Source organism: Calidris pugnax, unplaced genomic scaffold, assembly GCF_001431845.1.
Source record: "Calidris pugnax isolate Ruff unplaced genomic scaffold, ASM143184v1 scaffold133, whole genome shotgun sequence".
NCBI classification, from domain to species: domain Eukaryota; kingdom Metazoa; phylum Chordata; class Aves; order Charadriiformes; family Scolopacidae; genus Calidris; species Calidris pugnax.
The window spans coordinates 1,620,351-1,638,918 of record NW_015090977.1 but is presented as its reverse complement, the minus strand read 5'-3'; the positions used below and the strand labels follow the sequence as shown (position 1 = coordinate 1,638,918).

General features: G+C 56.3%; 3 protein-coding genes across 5 annotated transcripts in view; 2 read left to right on the top strand and 1 right to left on the bottom strand.

Annotated features, from left to right (window-relative positions):
* ABR (active BCR-related) overlaps positions 1-11,183 on the top strand; it is a 27,279-nt gene extending 16,096 nt beyond the window's left edge. For 2 of the 3 annotated variants that reach the window (XM_014953275.1, XM_014953273.1), the window contains exons 16-22: positions 4,574-4,633; positions 4,761-4,870; positions 5,132-5,271; positions 5,784-5,918; positions 6,130-6,235; positions 8,454-8,601; positions 8,767-11,183. In XM_014953275.1, the coding sequence (XP_014808761.1) occupies positions 4,574-4,633; positions 4,761-4,870; positions 5,132-5,271; positions 5,784-5,918; positions 6,130-6,235; positions 8,454-8,601; positions 8,767-8,856 (789 nt within the window). In that variant the 3' untranslated portion in view covers positions 8,857-11,183. Of the gene's footprint in view, positions 1-32; positions 433-4,573; positions 4,634-4,760; positions 4,871-5,131; positions 5,272-5,783; positions 5,919-6,129; positions 6,236-8,453; positions 8,602-8,766 lie in introns of those variants that run through there. The other variant, XM_014953274.1, reaches the window with a different exon arrangement.
* A 913-nt stretch (positions 11,184-12,096) lies between these two features.
* TIMM22 (translocase of inner mitochondrial membrane 22 homolog (yeast)) lies at positions 12,097-16,164 on the bottom strand. Its single transcript, XM_014953197.1, has 4 exons — positions 15,877-16,164; positions 15,265-15,461; positions 14,138-14,210; positions 12,097-13,042 (listed from the first exon to the last, which is right to left on the bottom strand). The coding sequence occupies exons 1-4, from the start codon at positions 16,103-16,105 to the stop codon at positions 12,966-12,968; spliced, it is 576 nt and encodes a 191-aa protein (XP_014808683.1). The 5' UTR covers positions 16,106-16,164; the 3' UTR covers positions 12,097-12,965.
* Positions 16,165-16,412: 248 nt separating this feature from the next.
* SPECC1 (sperm antigen with calponin homology and coiled-coil domains 1) overlaps positions 16,413-18,568 on the top strand; it is a 96,803-nt gene continuing 94,647 nt past the window's right edge. Inside the window, exon 1 of the mRNA XM_014953192.1 lies at positions 16,413-16,486. The gene's annotated coding sequence lies outside the window, so the exon portion shown is untranslated. The remainder of the gene's footprint in view (positions 16,487-18,568) is intronic.

Below are 18,568 nucleotides of genomic sequence, written 5' to 3'. Positions count from 1 at the left end.
GCCTTTGAGTCACTTCCTCGCAGAGGGAGGGAGGCTTTTGGGGCTGCCGAGCTGCCTCTCGCCAGCCTGGCTCACACCCTGAAGATGAGCCCTGCCCGCTGGCCTCCCCGCCGCCCCAGCCGGGCTCCCCTCGCCGGCCTCCGCCATCCCAGCCATCGCTGACCTCCCGCTCGGAGCAGAAGGGATGCGGGTGTTGTCCTAAATCAACCCCGGCCACCTCCATCCCTGGGCTCTCCGGCCACACTCTCCACTCGCCTCCCCGGAGCCCAAGCGGTCATCGCGATGACGGAGGTGTTGGTGCAGCCGGACGGCAGCCCCAGCCCCGCGGGCGAGCGGCCGGAGCACGGCGTGGAGGAGGCCGAGGGGAAGCGTCCCCCCAACACGGGTGCCCGCCTGTGGGGCAGGGTGCGCAGCAAGCTGCTCCGCCAGAAGGTGCTTTTCGGGGTGTGGGCTGGGGGAGGGAGGGTGGCAGGCACCAAACGGGCTCTGGGGTGGCTTCACTGTGTTGTCGGGCTCTGCTGTGTGTGTGGTGGCTGTGGCTTTTTTGGCTGGTGGCTTTGAGGGGTGCAGGGGACTCTGATATGTGGGGGTGGGCAAAGTTTGTGGGGTCTGCGCGTGGAGCGAGGAGGTTGTTTGGGTGCTTTTGGGAGCTGTTAGAAGCAGTCAGCAGCCTGTGGGGTGCTCCTTTCCCTCCTTCCCTCTCCCTCTGTGCGCTGTAGGACGGGTTTGTGTCGGGAGCTCCCCTGCCCTGGCTGAGGTCGGGCTCCTGGGGTGCTGCAGCCCCCCCCATGCCTGCGTACCCCCTCTCTCTAGGGTGCTGCTTTGTTTGCAACTCGCCCACCCCAGGTCCATCCAGGCTTCCCCCAGTCACAGCCCCATCAGCTGGTGCTGGCTGCTTTTGTGGGATGGATGGAGAGCAGGGGTGGGCAACCGAGGTGACAAGGGAAGGGGGGCACAGCACCACGGCACGCCGTCCTGGAGTCCCCGCGATCTCATGGTTGGGGTGGGGGGCTCCGGGGGTTTCCCTATGCCGGGGTCCCCCTGCGTGGGGAGCTGCTGGCTCGGAGCTGGGCTGCAGGAGCTGGCTGGGCACGTGGGGGTTCGGTTTGGTGGCAGCAGGGCCGAGGTTTGGTGGCGGCGGTGGGGCTGCCTGTGACGCAGCGGCATTAACCTCGATTCGGTGCCGCCGCTGCGCCCGCAGAGGGGATTAAGGGGCGGCGAGGGCTGTGCGAGCCCAGAGGCTGTTGCTGGGTCAAAACATGAGGTGGGGGGTTGCCTTTCCCAGCCCTACGTGTCCCCAGCCCGGCTTCCCCGCTTGTTATCGACTGGGAGCACTGGGGGCTGCGGGGGCAGGATGCGGTCCCGGCGTGCTGTGGGTGTCTGCTGCCTCTCGGGTCACTCTCAGACGGGGCTGTGAATTGCTGCTTTTTTGGGGGCTGTGCTTTGCCACCGACAGCGTTTGTTGCTGGGGTGGGGGGGGAGTTCTGCCCTGTTCCATGGGGAGGGAGCTGCCAGTGCAGGGGTCTGGTGGGGGCATCTGCCCACTGGATGCAGAGTGGCCGTGGGAGGGCAGGCAAAGGTGTCCCTGGGTGCCATGCTGATGGGAAGTGACCCTGGTTGTAGCAGCTCCCTCGGGATCCTGCTCCCCGGGACCGTGGCGGAGATGGCCTCACCGGCTGAGTCACCGGGTTTGCTCCCGATGGCTTCACCCTGGGCTGAGGGTTGGGTGACCTCATGGGTGAGGCACGAGAAAGGGACATGCCCAGCCTGGCAGCCCCTGCCCTGCCGTAGCATCCCAGCGCTCCGGGACCTGGAGAGCTGCCACGAGGGTCTGGAGCCATCTCGGCTCCTCACCTGAGAGCCCCGGGGAACTGGCACTGCCTGGGTCTGTCTCGGCTGTTGCTGCCCACGCAGGAGCTGCATCCACGGTGCACAGCCCGGAGGTGCCTTGAGGACAAAATCCCAGGATGTGGCCTCATCCCCTCGAGTCCAGAGTCACCCCATGTGCAAGACAAGCAGCAGGCAGGGGCTGTGGGGGGCAAGCACCAGCAGGACTTGGGGGGGTTCCCTCTGGCACCGGAGCCTACCCAGGACGCGCGGAGCTCTGCAGGGCTGCCGGGATGCTCATCTCCTGCCACGCTGCCGCCTTTCCCTCTGCAACCAGGGGCCTTGTCCTACAAGCAAGCACCTTCAGATAATTTGGGAAAGGGGGATGTTGGCACGTGCCTGCAGCCAGGGCCAGGGGGTGTTTCACCTCATGGTGGATGAGAGTGGCACCATGATGGATGCTGGCCTGGGCATTGGGTGCCATGCCGCTACCGAGAGTCCCCTGAGACACAGGAGGGAGCAGCCCAGAGAGGCACTGGTGACCCTGGGTGCAGGCTGGCATTTGAAGCCAGTTGAGTGCCAAGCTGCCGAAGAGGAGATGCTTGGGGTACATGTCACTTGTGCCAGGGATGGCACAGTGCTGGCTGTTCCCTGGGCTTCCCCAGCCAGCAGTTCCCCACCGGCTTGGGATGTCCCTGCACTGTGCTAGAGCAAGGCAGCTCCCTTTGGAGCAGAAGGAGATGGTGGTGGTAGCTGAGATGGGGTGTTTGCCAGCACTGTGTGGGCAGGAGCTGCCTCTGGCACTGTGGGTGGATGCTCCCATCCGTCCACCCACACCTGGAGACGAAGCATCGGCCACAGCTTTGCTTCCTGCAGGGAGCAGGCAGTGTGGTGGTGCTGCCTGCTGCGTGGGGTGCCAGTGGGCAGGGCTGGAGGAGAGCCAGGGCCAGGCCACGGGTGCACAGCTCACCCCAAGGGAGCTCAGGCCGATGGCATCAGCTGAACTAGCCCAAGGGGCCGTGCCAGCTGCTGTGGGGAGCAGGATGGGGATGATTATGCCCAACTGGGGGCAAGGTGGAATGCTCAGGGTAACGTCTGTGGCGCTGGCAGCAGCCAACCTGGCTTTTATTAAAGCTTCCTTCACAGTCCTGCTAAAGCCCTTCCAGATGTGAGCTGCCAGGGCCATCGGAGCCAGGGGGACCCAGGGGACAGGGATGGGGAAGGCACATGTAGTGGTTGGAATTAAACTCACACGGCAGAGAGGGGAGGCCCGTGGCTCTGCTGGGGGGTGGAGGGCTTGGATGCTGCCATGCGTGGAACCAGGCTGTGCAGGGAAAAGGGGTGAAAGCCCCCTGGGACAGATGGCGTTGGGTTGGCATTGGCCGTGATGGGTGCACAGCAGTGCTGCCTGTGTCTGGTCTCAGGTGCCATGGGGAGATCGAGCATGATCCTGGTGTCCAGACCTGCTGCAGGGCCCCATAGAAGTCCAGGGCAGTTGCAGCCTTCCTCCTCCTCTTCCTTCTCCTCCTCCTCCTCCTCCCCCCACTGCCCTCCCCAGCAGCCTCAGGGCTGGTGGGGAGGAGGTGGCGTGGTGCTCACTGCGCTCTCCCATGGGCTGGGGCGCCAGAGAAGGCTCCACGTCAGGAGCTTGGAGACCGCAGTGTTTTCCGTGGCACCACGGCTGGTGGAGGAGCTGCTTGGGCTCCCCGTGGCACAGGGCTGGGTGCGGGGTGATGCCACAGTGCTGGGTCTGTGCTGACAGCCAGGGCAGCTCAAGCATGTCCTCAGGAGTGTGAGGTCTTGGTGTGCAAGGAGAGACATGAGGGACCTTGTGGTTGCCCCCATCATGAGGTGTAGTGGCTTCATGGAACAGCCAAAGGCTGGGGCAGGGGAATGGAAACTCCGTGGCCACAGCAGCAGTTCTGGACATCGTTGCGCTCACCCGGAGCATCTCCCAACCCAGCAGCTGTAGGAAACTCCCGTGTCCTTGCGGAGTGACCCTGCACATTTGGCAGGAGCCTCGCCTGGCAGCTGCATGCACACAGCCCCCGCCAGCCCTGCCAGGCTCCAGCATCCCATCCCCTTCCCCGAGGGGACATTAGTGCCGGGCTCTGCCCCGCTGCCCGCCCCGTGCATTACAGGGATCGATGGGACTGGGTCGATACCACCAGCTGGGGACCAAAAAGCCCCAAAAGGCCACTGCACCCACCTCTGCCCAGCCCTGGGGCCCAGTGCCCACCGTGGCACGTGCCAGGACCTTGGGAATGTCGGCACCTCGCTGCAGCGGCCGGGCACCGGGGCAGCGTCACCGAGTCCCCCCCTAGCCCCAAAGCCAGAAATAGTGGAGCCCGTCATTCCCAGGGGTTATAAATAGCCTTGGCTATGGGGAGATGTTGTTTTTCTGCATGGAAAACGCTGCCCTAGTTCTGTTTCATCAATCTGCTGCCAGAAATAGTCCTGATTTCTTGGAAGTTTCTTACTGCTCGGGTGGGGGTTAAAGCACTGCCTTGCAGGGGCGCAGGGTCTTTGGGGGCCAGGCAGGGAGGCTGAGCCCACCTGGCTTCGGGACATGGCCAGAGGGACCCCAGACCTTCCCTTCTCCGTCCTCCTGCCATGGGCAGCACATTGCCATGTTCTGTGCTTGATACTGTGGGTCGAGGGCTTCAGGGGATGCTGGGCTGGGGTGCCAGCGGGGCTGGCATGGGGCTTCGTCCTTGCAGAGCTCACACACCATTTCTCTCCGCAGCTGGACCCACAGGCTGTGCAGACAAAGAACTGGCACATGGACGTGATTGAGATGAACGGGGTAAGCGGGACCCACAGCCCCTCACATTGATGGCAGCCCCTTCCCCGGGGCTGTGCCGTGACTTCATGTGACATGGAGGTGACAGGCCAGGGCCAGGCTGCTTGGACTCACTCCCTGTCTCCCACAGATCAAGGTGGAGTTCTCCATGAAGTTCACAAGTAGAGACATGAGCCTGAAGAGGACTCCATCCAAAAAGCAGACCGGTGTCTTCGGGGTCAAAATCAGCGTCGTGACAAAGTATGTGTGGGGCTGGGGGGGGCTGATCTGCTCCAGTCCCTGTGGGTGTGGGGTTGCACCACGTCCCCTTGCTCTACCCTTGCACCACGTCCCTGTCCCCTCACCAGAGAGCTCGGCTTTTGCTGTCTCCTGGAATTAGCCCATTCCTTCACCAGCTCCCTCCTTCCCACCCGTCCTGCCCCTGGCCCAGGGTTTACGGGCTGGGCTGGTCACTGCGGGTCCCCTGGGATTCTTTGCTGACGCCTCCACTTTCCGAGCCAGGCGTGAGCGCTCCAAGGTGCCTTACATCGTGCGCCAGTGCATCGAGGAGGTGGAGAAGAGGGGCATCGAAGAGGTCGGCATCTACAGGATCTCTGGTGTCGCCACTGATATCCAGGCATTAAAAGCTGTCTTCGATGCAAGTGAGTGTCCTGGGTGATGGCTACACTTCACATCATGTTCCCCTGGGAGGGTTTGCAGGCACTGAGACTCCCCCCAGGTCCCCTGCCCTGGAAGCCCACGGTCTGGTTATTGCACTGTATGTGTGCAAAACGTGCTGGTGTGCCCAGGAAGGGGCTGGGGGTGAGGAGGAGGGTGTAAAAGCTGGAAAACAAACGCCCAGAGGTCCCAACCTTGTTTTGTTCCTTGATGTCTCTGAGAGCTGCTGCCGAGCCTGGCTGGCTCCAGGGAGACACTGAGTCAGGGCAACGTTGCAAATGGATTTGTAAATTGTTCCGCATCCCGTTGCCCAGCCAGGCAGGAACCACTCGGCTCTTCCCAGCCCCAGCCTGGCTCCACGGGGCTGTGGACCCAGCGGTGCTGTCCCTGCCCTCCAGCAGGCAGCCTCCCTGGGTAGCTGGGGTGACACGGGAGGGTTGAGACCCAGAGGGGAAGGAGGTGCAAGAGGCGTCACGTGTGGGTGCTCTCTGGACAGATAACAAGGACATCCTGGTCATGCTGAGTGACATGGACATCAACGCCATCGCTGGCACCCTGAAGCTGTACTTCCGCGAGCTGCCCGAGCCCCTCCTCACTGACAGACTCTACCCCGCCTTCATGGAGGGGATCGGTAAGGGATCAGGGATGGGGAACAGGTTGGTGCCCAAGCGTGGCTCTGTTTGGCACTGCCTGCTGTGGGATGGGAGACTCCTGAGGGTCCGTCCCAGCTTGGCCCACTCGGTCCTGGCTGTCCTGGCCAGCTTGAGGCCAGCTCAGGGCTTGTGATGCTGCACAAGATGTCACCAGCCCCTGTCCTGAGCCCTCTCCCTCCTTGTCTCCAGCCCTCTCGGATCCTGCTGCCAAGGAGAACTGCATGATGCACCTTCTCCGCTCGCTGCCTGACCCCAACCTCATCACCTTCCTCTTTCTGCTGGAGCACTTGAAAAGGTAACGGCGGGGTTTGCGGGTCCCAGGGGAATGCCCGGCATGGGCGGGAGGTGCGGGACAGGTCTGTCTCGCTGCTTTGCTGTGGGGATGGGATGTGAGTGGAGCTAGAGCCAGTCTGATTCCTGTCATGCCTGCGTGGTCACGGGCTGATCCCAAACTGGAGGCAGATGGTGCTTTGCTGGTGCAGAGCAGGGTGGCAGTCGTGGCCAGCAGTGGTGGCTCAGTGCTGGGCAGGTGACAGAGTGGCCCTTTCCCCTCCCAGCCCCTCCAAGAGGCTGCAGCCCCAGGTATGTCCCACCTGCCCCATCTCCCCAGGCTCAGGCACATTCACCAGGGACCTTGTCCAGCTGGGACCTGGCATACCATGAGTCCCTTTGGCTGATGTTGGTGTTGACTTCCCACAGCTCCTCTCCATGGGTCCTGTAGGATGCTGGAGGGCTCCTGGAGCCCTTCTGCCCCACAGAGCAGCCCCAGGGCCACCAGCCATGGTGCCAGCGGGGACTGCGCAGTGCGTGGCTGTTGATGAGGGTCAGTTCTGCAGGGAGCACACATCCTCTGGCAAGATGCAGCTCTTGGCTGCTGCAGCGGGTGTGCAGCTGGTTGGACGGGCTGTCCCCAGGGAGCAGCTGGCCTCGACACAGGACAGGGAATCAGCTGAGAGCTGTGCAGTGTCTCCCTTAGCAGGAAAACTGAGTGCTGCGTCCCTTCCCACCAGTCCAGCAGTAGACCCTGCAGAACAAGGTGCAAAAACCCCTGTAACTTGTCTGCAGTGGGTGGGCAAGACCCAGAGACAATCAGTTCTGCGGACGTGTCCCAAAGCTGCAGGTGATGCCCTGTGTCACTCCTCCTGGGGCGAGTACAGCAACGTTACGGTTTTCCAGGCTTTATCTTGGCCCAGCTAAAGCCCATTCAGACCTGAGGATGGATGGTTCTGGGGCTTGCTGGGGGCATGAGACCCATGGAGGGCCCGGGGCTGTGGGCAGGGTGGGAGTGCATCACGCAGAGCCTGGCTGGAGCTGGCCACGAGTTTGGGACCGGGGCTCACGGCTCATGTTACTTGCATCATGAAGTGCTTTGGTGTTGTTTTTTTTTTTTCCCCTCTGGTTTGGCTAAAACCAAACAGAAAAAGTGATTGATGCTGGGGGGCGGGGAAAGGGAAAAAAAAAAAAATAAATCCATTTCCATCCTGAGAACCGGGCACAGCCAGTTCCCACATCTGCTCTCCTGGCCGGGGCTCAACCGTTGCAGCCTGTGCCGGGGAACGCAGCTGCCTCCTAACATGGCAATGTTGTGGCCCTGCTTCCCTCGGTGCGGGCTGGCTGGGGTCCCGTGGGGTCGGAGGGGTAGGGAGCCTTGGGGGGAGGAAGAGGGTGCAGGGAGGCAGGGGCTGGTGCGGAGCTCCCCGTTCCCTGCCGAGGCTCGGGGAGAGCGGAGGCTCCGCAGCACATAAGCAAGGGCTTGGTCGCTGCCACATCACACCCGGGGCTCCCAGCCAGGCCCAGAGGCTCCGGCGGAGGCCGGGAAGGGGGCAGAGCTCCCTGCCCTGCACCTGGGTTTGCCGAGGGCCGTGGAAGGCCACAGCAAGCTGGAGGTGTCCCACTGGGGCTGGGAGAAAGGAGATGGGCGCTCGCCCACCCCCTGTGTCCCTGTGTCCAGAGAAGGGCACCAAAGATGGTGAGGGGTCTGGAGCACAAGTCTTATGAGGAGAGGCTGAGGGAGCTGGGGTTATTCAGCCTGGAGAAGAGGAGGCTGAGGGGAGACCTTATTGCTCTCTACAACTCCCTGAAAGGACGGTGTAGAGAGTTGGGGGTCGGTCTCTTCTCTCAAGTCACAGGCGACAGGACGAGAGGAAATGGCCTCAAGTTACTCCAGGGGAGGTTCAGGCTGGATATTAGGAAAAATTTCTTCACCAAAAGGGTTATCAGCCATTGGAATGGGCTGCCCAGGGAGGTGGTTGAGGCACCATCCCTGGAGGTGTTCAAAAGACGGGTTGATGTAGTGCTGGGAGGTATGGTTTAGTGATGGTGTTGCTTTTTGTTTGTTGTGCGGGTGTCTATTTTTGTCAAAGTTAGGTTGACGGTTGGACAAGATGATCTTTAAGGTCCCTTCCAACCTAGAAGATTCTGTGATTCTCTGATTCTGTGTCACCCATGGCTGTTCCCTGCTCCAGGAGAACAGCTTTAGGGGCTCACGTTCCCTCTCCCCCCGTACCCTGCAGGGTAGCTGAAAAGGAGCCCATCAACAAAATGTCTCTCCACAACCTGGCCACGGTCTTCGGGCCAACACTGCTGAGACCTTCAGAGGGGGAGAGCAAGGCACACCTCACCCTGGCCTCCGACATCTGGTCCCACGATGTGATGGCCCAGGTAAGAGCCGTGCTGGCAGCGTGGCCACCCTGGGGTGGGGAGCAGAGGGGTTTACCTGCCTGGGTAGATTTGTCACTCTTTGCTGGATGTGGTTGCACAGGGACAAGCTGGGAGGTGGCAGCTCTGTCTCTTTCTGGTCTAACACTCCCTGTTTGCCCCCGACAGGTCCAGGTCCTTCTGTACTACCTGCAGCATCCTCCCATCTCCTTCACTGAGCTGAAACGCAACACGCTTTACTTCTCCACGGACGTGTAGCCTGCAGGGAGAAGGCACCAGCCGCAAACACTCCCAGCTCCCTGCTGGGGGACACGGACTGGATGGCAGCCCCCCCAGGGAGACCGGCTCGGACCCAGGACGGTGCCACCTGCAGCTCCTGTACAATTGCGTACCGGTGGCCCGGTCCCACCCCAGGCGCCGTGCCTCTCTGTAAAGTAGTCGTGTCTTATGTCCCTTCTTGTGTTCAAGAATTGTTTTTTATGTATATTTGTTCAACGGAAGAGGTAGTGACTGACAAGGGCTGTGGACACAGGCTTCCCCCTTGGCTCGTTTTCTCCTGGACTCCTTTCTGCCCGCTCACTCCTACCAGGCACCCCTCGTCTCGCCCAGCTCGAAGCCTGCAGCATCCCACGAGTGCCTGTTCCTCTCCCCTGCCCCACGCCTGCATGTGCAGCACCGGCTCGCTTCAGAGGCTGGGAGCTCACGGGCTTCCCTCCCCGGTGACGGTGACGACCAGCTCTGCTTTGCCTTGCTGCCTGCGCGAACGTTGGACCCCCCCTACCCCGTGCCTGGATCCTGCTCTGGCCCGAGCAAACCTGCGACCACGAGAGCCGAGGAGCAGGGTGCTGCTTCTTCCTCGCCACGTCTCTTCTGGGCACTCTCAGGCCAGTCCCCTCTACAGCCCTAATCCTGTGCTTTGTGCGTGTAGCATGGTGGTTACTTCCCTCGCTGTATCTCGCCCCCGAGTAGCTTTTTGGGGGTGACCCATCACAGGCTGGAGGGAGAGGTGCTGTCCTGGTCTCGATGCACGGCAGGTTGGAGGGACGTCCAGCTTCCTCCACCACGGGCTGACCCAAGGTCTGTGCTGTGGCACTGCCCGGGTCCCATTAGGGCACGTGGATCCCCCAATTTCCCCATCAAGCCCTGGTGGGGCAGGGTCCCTGCTGTTTGGTGTGCACCCACCCCCTGCCAGCACAGCACTGCCATAAGGGTTGCCAACGCTGTGCCAGAGCTTGCCGAGGCACCAGCATTTCTCCTGTGGCCATGAGAATGGGGAGGTTTGTGTTTCTGGGCACCGGGCAAATGGCAGCACATGGCCCTGCCTCAGTGCAAGCCGGGCTGCTGGAGGTGAGTGCTCCATGTGGCAGCTGGATGGTCATCCAGCCTGGAAACCAGTGCAGAGGGACAGGAGGAGGAGGAGGAAAGCCTTCCTGACCCTCACTGCCAGAGGCAGAAGCGCTTTGTTTGCTCTTTCTCACAAAGCAGTTGGTGCTGGGTTCGCCGTGCCCGGCCAGCTCAGGTCTGTTTTGGTTAGTGGCTCCAGTTTTTGACCCCCCCAGGCTGACGGCTGGAGTTGTCACGCCATGTCCCAAGGCAGGATGGCCACACGCCAGGCTGTGCTCTGTCTGCCCGAGTGCCTGGCTCCCAGTATGTCCCCCACAAATCCCAGGTAGGTGCTGGTACCTGTTGGGACACGAAACCTTTCGCTCTGTGAGCCGAGTCCGTGTCCTCGTGGGGAAAAGCCCCCCCTCCCCTCCCCGATGCCGCTGGCCCCGCGCTCTCTCTCCTGTGCCAAATGGAGACGGATGAGAAGTGACCAAGCATCTCCCCGGCCGACAGCGGCGTTGCCTTTGCCCTCCCCACCAACAGACTGTTCCAGGTAGAGCCCGGCCGCCTGCCACCCGTGCACCAGGTATGTCCCAAGCCCAGCTCCCCGGGGAAGGCAGCGCCCACCGGCCCCGCACCAGCAAAGCAACTAAAGGAGGGGAGGTTTTTCAGTCCTGCCCACCCCCCCCTTCAAAGGGCTCACACTCCAGACCCTGCTCCTCTCGACTTCCCAGCTGAAGAGAAGGGAAACAGCATTGCAGAAAATAACCAGGCGTCTGCCTTGGCCCTGGACCCTGTAAAGGAGGCCGAGTTTTAGATCTGACCGCACAACGGATCCCTCTGTGTGTGTGTGTCTTGATTTGTTACACGTGTCCAAGTCTCTGTCCACCATACTGTCATTCCAGATGGAGACTCTGTACAGCCAAATCTTCCCCCCCGCCCCCTTCCTCCTCCTCCTCCTCCTCTCCAAGCAACAGTGGCTGGAGGCTTGGTCCCCACAGCCCCGGCACAACAGGCTGCAGCCATCCCTGTGACTGGCTTCTGCTTGTCCCTACAGGAAGGAAAAGAGGGGAGGGGGTGTGTGTGGCAGGGGTTGGACTCTTGCAGCTACAGGTAGAATAGAACTGTTAATTAATATTTGACTTTCAAAAGTTGTTAAGGATATATTTTTGTTTGTGTTCTGTTTTCAATTTCTGTAGATTATAAACTTTAAATGGCTGTAAACCATGTGAGGAGGAAAAAAAAGAAAAAAAAAAAAAGGTTAATAAAAATGCAAAGCCCCAACATTTGCACAAAAGGAGCCCCGTGGTGTTGCTGTTTGCACTAACTGTTCACCTTGCCATCACAGCTTCTTCTTTTTCTAGCATGGAAATCTTGCTAATTGCACATCAGGCCAGTGGTATAAGCACAGGCCTCGTGCCAGACAATCTTCTAAGAGACATCTTATGGTTTGGGCTACATCCTTGCGTTTCAGTACGTTCTGGAGGAATAAAAAAACCTGGACTGTCTGGAGCCAGCCTGTTTAATCAGCCCCAAATTACTCAAGCTTAAAATTCAGCTGACTTGCACAGCTTCTGGCCTGAGGATACTGAACAGGCACAGCAAGGGCCATCAGGCGATCTGGAAACCTCATCTGATAGATCACATGGTGCTGTCTCCCCACTTCTTTCCGTGTGGGAACGGGAGACAATATGCCTCCAAACTGACCACTCTATCAGCCAAACCACCCCGCTAGGATTGCTCCTCCAGGTAAGCCAGTGCTGTCACCATGCTGGGATGGCAAACTGTGGATGTAAAGGAGGGGAAGAGGGTGGGAGAACCACCATTAGGTGTGTGCACTGAATCTGAAATCCCGCTGCCTCAAAAAGATGAGGGTGGGTGTTTGCCCTTGCAGGGTGGCTCGACGACGGTTAAAATCAGCCTAAACTATTCTGAGTGTAAAAACTGTCCCCCCGAGGCCTGAGAACTGAGGTTGGTTAGACGAGCAAGAGGGCTAATATGAAGGCAAATCAAAAAGGGAGCAGCTCCTTGAGCTAACCAACACGTGTTTTGACTTCAGTACCAGTGTTCTGCAGAAATAACACTTCACTTTCCCCAGTGTAATGCTGGGGCACTCAGAGGTGGTACAGGGACGTGATGGGAAACAGACTGTGTGTTAAGTGAATGCCCAGCTATCTGTCCAACAGTGGTTTATTCTCACATCTCTGCTTTCTAATGTCACCATCAAACTGCTGGAACTAATGGTGTGAGCCTGAGGCAGTTAAAGCAGTAGCAAGATACTTGTACTCCCACAGCGAGGTTAAATCAGGCTAGCCAAGTGGCTACAGAGGATCATACTTCTGCAACAACCTCTTTTTTTCCCCCCTTAAACTGTTTTGTTCATCTGCCAGTAACCACACAGTTCTAAGGCTAAGGATTCCTTTTTGCTTTTCCCTTTAAGACATGGTAAAGAAATCTGGCTCTCATCTCTGTACTTGAAATAAGACAAGTTGTACAGATGGTGGTTTGTCTTCAGCTGGTATTTTAAGAAAAGCCTGGAACAAACTATTTCTCCACAGGATCTTACCTCTCCCCAACAGAGTAGCAAGCTGCAAACTGATAACTGTTAAACCCTTGCAGCACATTCAAATACATGGTAACCTAAATCACTGCGTTTCTTTCTGAAGATTGTCCTCCTGCCTCTTTTGATGCTAGCAACAGACTTAATTAAAATCAGACCCAAAGGATCGAAAAAAAAGCTCAAAGTCCAGGCTTGTTTCCTGGAAACTGACAGTCAGCTGATCCGTGCTGGAGATACTGCTCACTGCTCCTGGCTCCTTCCTTGCATACTCCCGCAAGCCTGCCCGAAGCAGCACGCCAGGGCTCAGAGCCAGATTATTGTTAGTCATTCAGGAAAAAGCAGCCAACGCCATCCAGCTTGCACTGATCAAGAGTCCAAAGGCAGTGGAAAGGTAAGCCCAATGGTTCTTCTGCCGTGATGCAGGCTCTTTGCAGCAGGACTGGAACAAAAGGGAAACTTTGCTCCCCAAGGGATCCCACCGTTACCGGAGATAGTAATCGATTGCGGCGGAGAAAGCGGCGAATCCACCACAGCCAATAACCCCTGCCTTCAACCCAGCTGCAACGGAAAAAGAGTGGGAAAGAATGAGATGAAATAGGAAAGTTATTTTACTTCCCAGTAACTAGCTTATGCTGTGCTCAAGAGCTTAAACCTGCAGGAACTTGGCGACCCTCTACCAGGGGACACTGGTGCTACCACTCCCCAAGGTGAGGAGGGGAACCTGGCACTCATGGGACTCACACTAGCACAGCTGGACCAGCACGGCACGCTGGTTGGGTGCTGTGCTGCAAAGTCTCCCCCCAAGGGCTGGAAGAGGAAAATGCCATCGCTGATTTCAGTGCTCTCTGATCTGGGCACTGCGAGTGGCTCTGCCATCAGACTGGGGATGGATAGGAAGAGCAGCTGCAGCTTTGAAACCTCTAAGAGGATTAGGTCCAGGATAGATACAACTTAACGAGCTCAATTAAAAGTACTTTCAAGAGCACTTTCTTTTACACTCTGGGGACAGGTTTTTTTCTTAGGGAGAGGTGAGAGAAGTTTGATGTTTCGGCTAAACAGAGCAGCTCTCTTCCTACTTGAGGCTTTTCTCCAGATGTTGCTAGTACTCAAAGCTTCCCAAAGGCCCCACTATTGCCTGCTGGCCTAAAATCCCAGTGCTCCTGCTCTTTTACAGCTAAATAGAATTGTCTGTTTGAATTGATACATGAGAAAGGAGGAAAGCATTTAACACACTGTGCAAATTAACAGAGTTACTGCCAGTGAAATAGTATATATAAGTAGAGCTCTGTTAACACAAGAGCTGTAGCTTCAGAGAGTTGCTCAGTATGTATTTTTGGGTCCCTCCTCACAACACCACAGAAGAGTGTGGATAGCTAACACCATTTCCAGATTTTTCTTTCAAGTCACTTCTGGTGATTTTCCTCCAAACTCACTGTCCTGTACAACTAAGCCTTCCCTACACACACATTATCTTTCAAGCTGACAGGAAAAGGAAGAGATAGCAGTTCTGCCAGTCTGGAGTGCACTCTCCTGTTGACATCACCATTACGCCATGCAAAGAGATTTATAGTATGTGTTACATTAAAAACACTACATACTGCATAACCAAATTAGAGTCTTATCACAGAAATAATTATAGCAGGCACTACCAACCTCTGAAGCCGATTGCTCCTCCTGTGATGCAGCCACTAATAACACTGTTCCTCCAGTCTGACTTTCCACGATACTGCGAAATTAAAAATCAAGAGTCAACAAATAAATACGGAATAAACACTCAGTCTCTGTACTAATACCAAGAAAGAGTAAATGACCTTCCAGCCCCTTCTCAGCCGAGGATGTTTTTCCCTCTGTTCTCAGCAGATGGCTCCCTGCACTCTCTATATAAAAACTTGCAGGGCCAGGAGAAGAGGAAGGAACGGGGGTCACGGGGAGAGGTGAGACAAATCCGTGTGGTGCAATGCAGTGTTACAGCAAAGAGTCTCAGGTGAGCCCATACAGCCCCAGAACACAGCGCTCTGCACTAGCACCAGCTCACAGATTTCAAAGGGACTACAACCACACAGGTGCCACGCTGAGCCTGGCCCCACAGCCCAGATCTCAGCACAGGTGAGAATCACAGCACTCTGCTGACAAAGATATACTATTTCCATAGCCAGAGCACACAAGTTTTTCACCAGGGCACAGATCTCTTTGTTTCACTCCATTGTGCGAGCAGATACGCTTTTCCTCTACGTGATTTAAGAAGTAATTGTGTCTTTCAATTAAAAGGCAGTACTGAAATTCGTAACAGGCTCATTTTCCTATTTAAGAAAATGGATGACAGATTCACCACTGAGCTGCACAAGGTCATTTCTTGCTGTAGGGGCAAGATGAAAATAGGCCTCTTACTGAAGTAACTTTCATGTAAGGATCGCTTTCTGCATATGGAATTTTTAGAGGCTCAAATTACCATGTTGCAACTCATAGTTTGATGTTTTAAGGTAACAACAAGTACTTGTAGCTAGGGTTTTAAAAAGTAACACCTACACCTGCCAATACATTCAGGACTTGAAATGGAAAGGACTTCACTATTGCATGCTTTTCTGCTCCTTCTGTCAGAGAACAGCAGTTCTGAAGACAGATCTCAAAGCTGAAAAGCTTTGATGGCCAGGAAAAAGAATAAACTAGCCCGCTCCCTTGCCCTGTTACAAAGGGGATACACATACTTATTTAGATCTAGTAAAAGAGATTATTAAGTCTACAAGAAAACATTTATTAATGCATACAAAGTTATTACTCACAGATTCCACCACACATTCAGTGCAGGAGAACATGGCACCCACGATGGCGAAGTTCTTTGCGTAGGAGATGCCTCGCTGCCCCATGTCTTTGAGGACCTCCTTTGCCGTTGGCGTGCGATAGGGGTCCTTGGGATCAAACCCAACGTTGGTGTCAATGCCAGCTGTGAAGACACCAAATGCGCCTCCCAGAACAAATCCTGCAAAAGACAAAGAGTGTAAAAATGAACCTTGGCTGGATTGGAGCAGCACGTTCCCCACAGGCACCAGAGCACCTCAGAGCACCCCATGTGTCAGTGCTGCAGCGTGCAAGGGGCAGTACAAGGACACAAGTGGCCTGTCTCTGGATCCTGCAGGCACTGTTGCTGACCCCCTCCCTGCTGACAGGCTGGGCTGTGCTGAGGGAAGGCTGAGCACACCTCCTCCTTTGCAAGGAAGGCAGACAGGCAGAGATCCCTCCCGGGACAGACACTGGGGGTGTCCCCGGGGGGGTCCCTGTGCTGCTGCCTCTTCCCCATCCACCCCTTTCCCAAGGCCATGGGGACACCCCCCCTTCCCGCTCTCTAACCCCGTCCCTCCAGCCTCTCCCGGCCCCCTCAGCCGCCCCCGCCGCACCTCCCACGCAAGCCAGCACCGCCTTGAAGGCGCAGCTCTCCATGGCCCTCTCCACCATCTTCTGCTCCTCGCTCTTGGGCGGGCTGGGGATGCCTCCGAAAGCGGCGGGATCCCAGGCGCGGGCCCGCCGCTGCTCGCCCACCAGGTGCTGCAGCAGCAGACTGTACTGCAGCGGCGGCGGGGGAGGCTCCGGGCCGCCCGGAGAGGAAGGCGGCGGCGTTGCCGCCATGACCGGCCTGGGACACCCGCCACCGGCTCAGCGCCGCGTCCGGGCCCGCTCGAGGCGCCGGTAACGCGGCTCCCGGCAGCCACAGCAGCGCGCGGGGGCCCACGGGAGCTGTAGTTCCTCTGAGAGGAGGCGCCGGACGCCCAGAGCTACGCCGCGACTACGTATCCCAGCGTGCCCCGCTGCAGCGCCCCCGCATGGGGAACTACAACTCCCGGCAGGCCCCGCGGCGCCTCAGGGGACCGGCAGTCCCTGGGGCGGGGAGGACTACATTACCCGGCGTGCTGCGCGCCAGCCCCCTGGCGGCCGTTAAAACCGTTGCAGGTGAGGTGAGGGCTCTGGCTGCTGGAGCATCCTCCGGAGCGGCGGCGGCGGCGGCAGCAGGTGAGTGCGGCTCCGGCTCGGTTCTATGGGCTCCGGTTCTGGCTGGGGGAGGCCTGGCGGCCTCGCCCGGGCTCAGCCGGGGAAGGACTGAGGTGCCGCAGTGCGGGACTGAGCCCCCTCTGCCTTGGCTGAGGTGCGGGGAGGAGGCGGGAAGCTCTGAGGTGTCGCGGCGTCGGCACCGTCCCCCCGCGCTGTCCTCCCCTCTGGCTGCGGTGGTGTCTGAGGGCAACAGGTCCCGCAGCCCGGGCGGGTGTAGGTTCTCCGGTACGACCCTTAGAGCGGCCGGGACGAGAGCCGAGGGTGAGGGCAGCGGACCCCGGCGGGAGCTGAGCCCCGGTGCCGCTGTCGGTGCAGAGACCGGCTCCTTGCCCCTGTGGCCCACCCGAGGTGCGGGGAGGTTGGAGCCTGGGGTTTGCCTCAGCAGCCTTCCAGCATCGTTTGAGGTGAGAGCCAAAGAGCCTCAGGGCACCTCAGCGTCTGGGGTATCTCTGCTTTCCATGGTTTCCATGGGCAGGTGAGAACGCGAGTCTCAGGCCATCTCCTCTTGTCTTTTTGGGGGAGACCCGGGCTGCCTCTGGCATAAAGTGGCAAATTTTACTGCAGGACCTGTATGAATAACCAAAATCTGTCTTTCTGTCACAAAACGTGAACTTAGCTGGTGTCAAATCGCAAAGAAAACCTGGTTCTTGGGTGCATGCTCTGTTTGGTAATGAGGTGATAAATGTTGCTTTTATGCTTTTTACCCTCCATAAAAAAGGTGCTGTGAACATTAAAAATCTTCTGCAGGCTTTGCTTGTGTTGCGTTTTGTTTAGCCTTCCTTACTTTCTGCTGCTTGTGGACACTCAGCACGAGTGAAGCTAGGTATACCTTAAAAAATAGCTGCTTGACTTTTTTTTGATATTTTTCTGTTTTAATTTTAAAAGTTACCTATACGTTTTTAAACCCCTGAGAAATAGCTGTGATGGCTTCAGTGGGACACCTCGAAATAACTGAAAATTACTTAAAAGTTTTAGTAATTATTATTTAAAACGCACTAAGTATGAAATCTTTCTGGTATCCTAAAACACAACTCTTTAAAGATCCCAAAGTAATCAATTTCTGTCTTTTTTTTTTTTTAATCTTTTGCACTTTTTCTTGCTGATGTCTTAGCTTAGGACTGCATATGTAGGGTCGAACAGTAATTTAAACTGATGGTTTTACCACTTCCAATTCTCTCATTATACGAAGTTCATTTTCAACAACTTTCCTCTTAAATTCCACTGCCCTCTACTGGCTGGACCAGTAGGAGCCACCTGCCCAGTGCTCTTTCCAGTCCTTTTTTTTTACTCCTTTGTTTGTTTGTTGGTTTTCTTTTTTTTTTTTTTTATTAAGGTCAGAAACCATTGAAAAGTGTGCTGTGAAAAACTATAAAACTACTGCTGCTAAACCAGTATTTTTACAAGGTAGAAAATGTTGCTGGCAGGATGATCTCCCTAAGGAGCCCTGAACTTTAAATTTCAATCTTCTCCTTGATCCAAAATAACCTAGTTGAGCTGATCTTGAAGTCACACTGCAAAGCCTATTTTTCAAAGGTACAAAAGGAATAAAGGTACGTTAGACTTGGGATCTGAGCACTGAGAGCTTATATGTATAGCTGAAATACTGGTTTGATTTTCTTTTCTCTGTTCCTGGGTTCTGGAGAAAATGCTGAGTTACTATTTGTTTGAAAATATAATATGATTGTTAAAAATGTTTTGTAAATATAATTATGTAAAATATAAGTATTTGTATATATAAATACATATATATTCTATTCCCCTGCCTTAGGTGTTAAAATAGTTTTCGTCTTTTCCCATTCATGCTATTCTGTGTTCTATATATGAACAAATACGTGCTCTTGAGTATTAGAATAATCTCATCTGCCTGAATAGACTTTTCATGTGAGCGAATTCAGATGGAAGATTAAGGCTTGGAGCGAAAATCTGAGAGTTCAACACATGTTGGATAAATAAGTTGTTCAAATGAAACTTTCAGCTATTTTTTTTTTTATAAACCTGTGAACCTTCATTATCGCAGGCGTGCGTAGCCAATGCATTTGATCC

Bases quoted from the DNA above. Each gene is read 5' to 3' on its own strand.
- TIMM22 (XM_014953197.1), bottom strand. From the start codon at position 16,105: ATGGCGGCAACGCCGCCGCCTTCCTCTCCGGGCGGCCCGGAGCCTCCC. The intron at 14,211-15,264 runs GTGAGTAATAAC...TTAATTTCGCAG, and splicing joins CTGAATGTGTGGTGGAATCT to TATCGTGGAAAGTCAGACTG. The intron at 13,043-14,137 runs GTTGGTAGTGCC...TTTCCGTTGCAG, and splicing joins AGGAGCAATCGGCTTCAGAG to CTGGGTTGAAGGCAGGGGTT.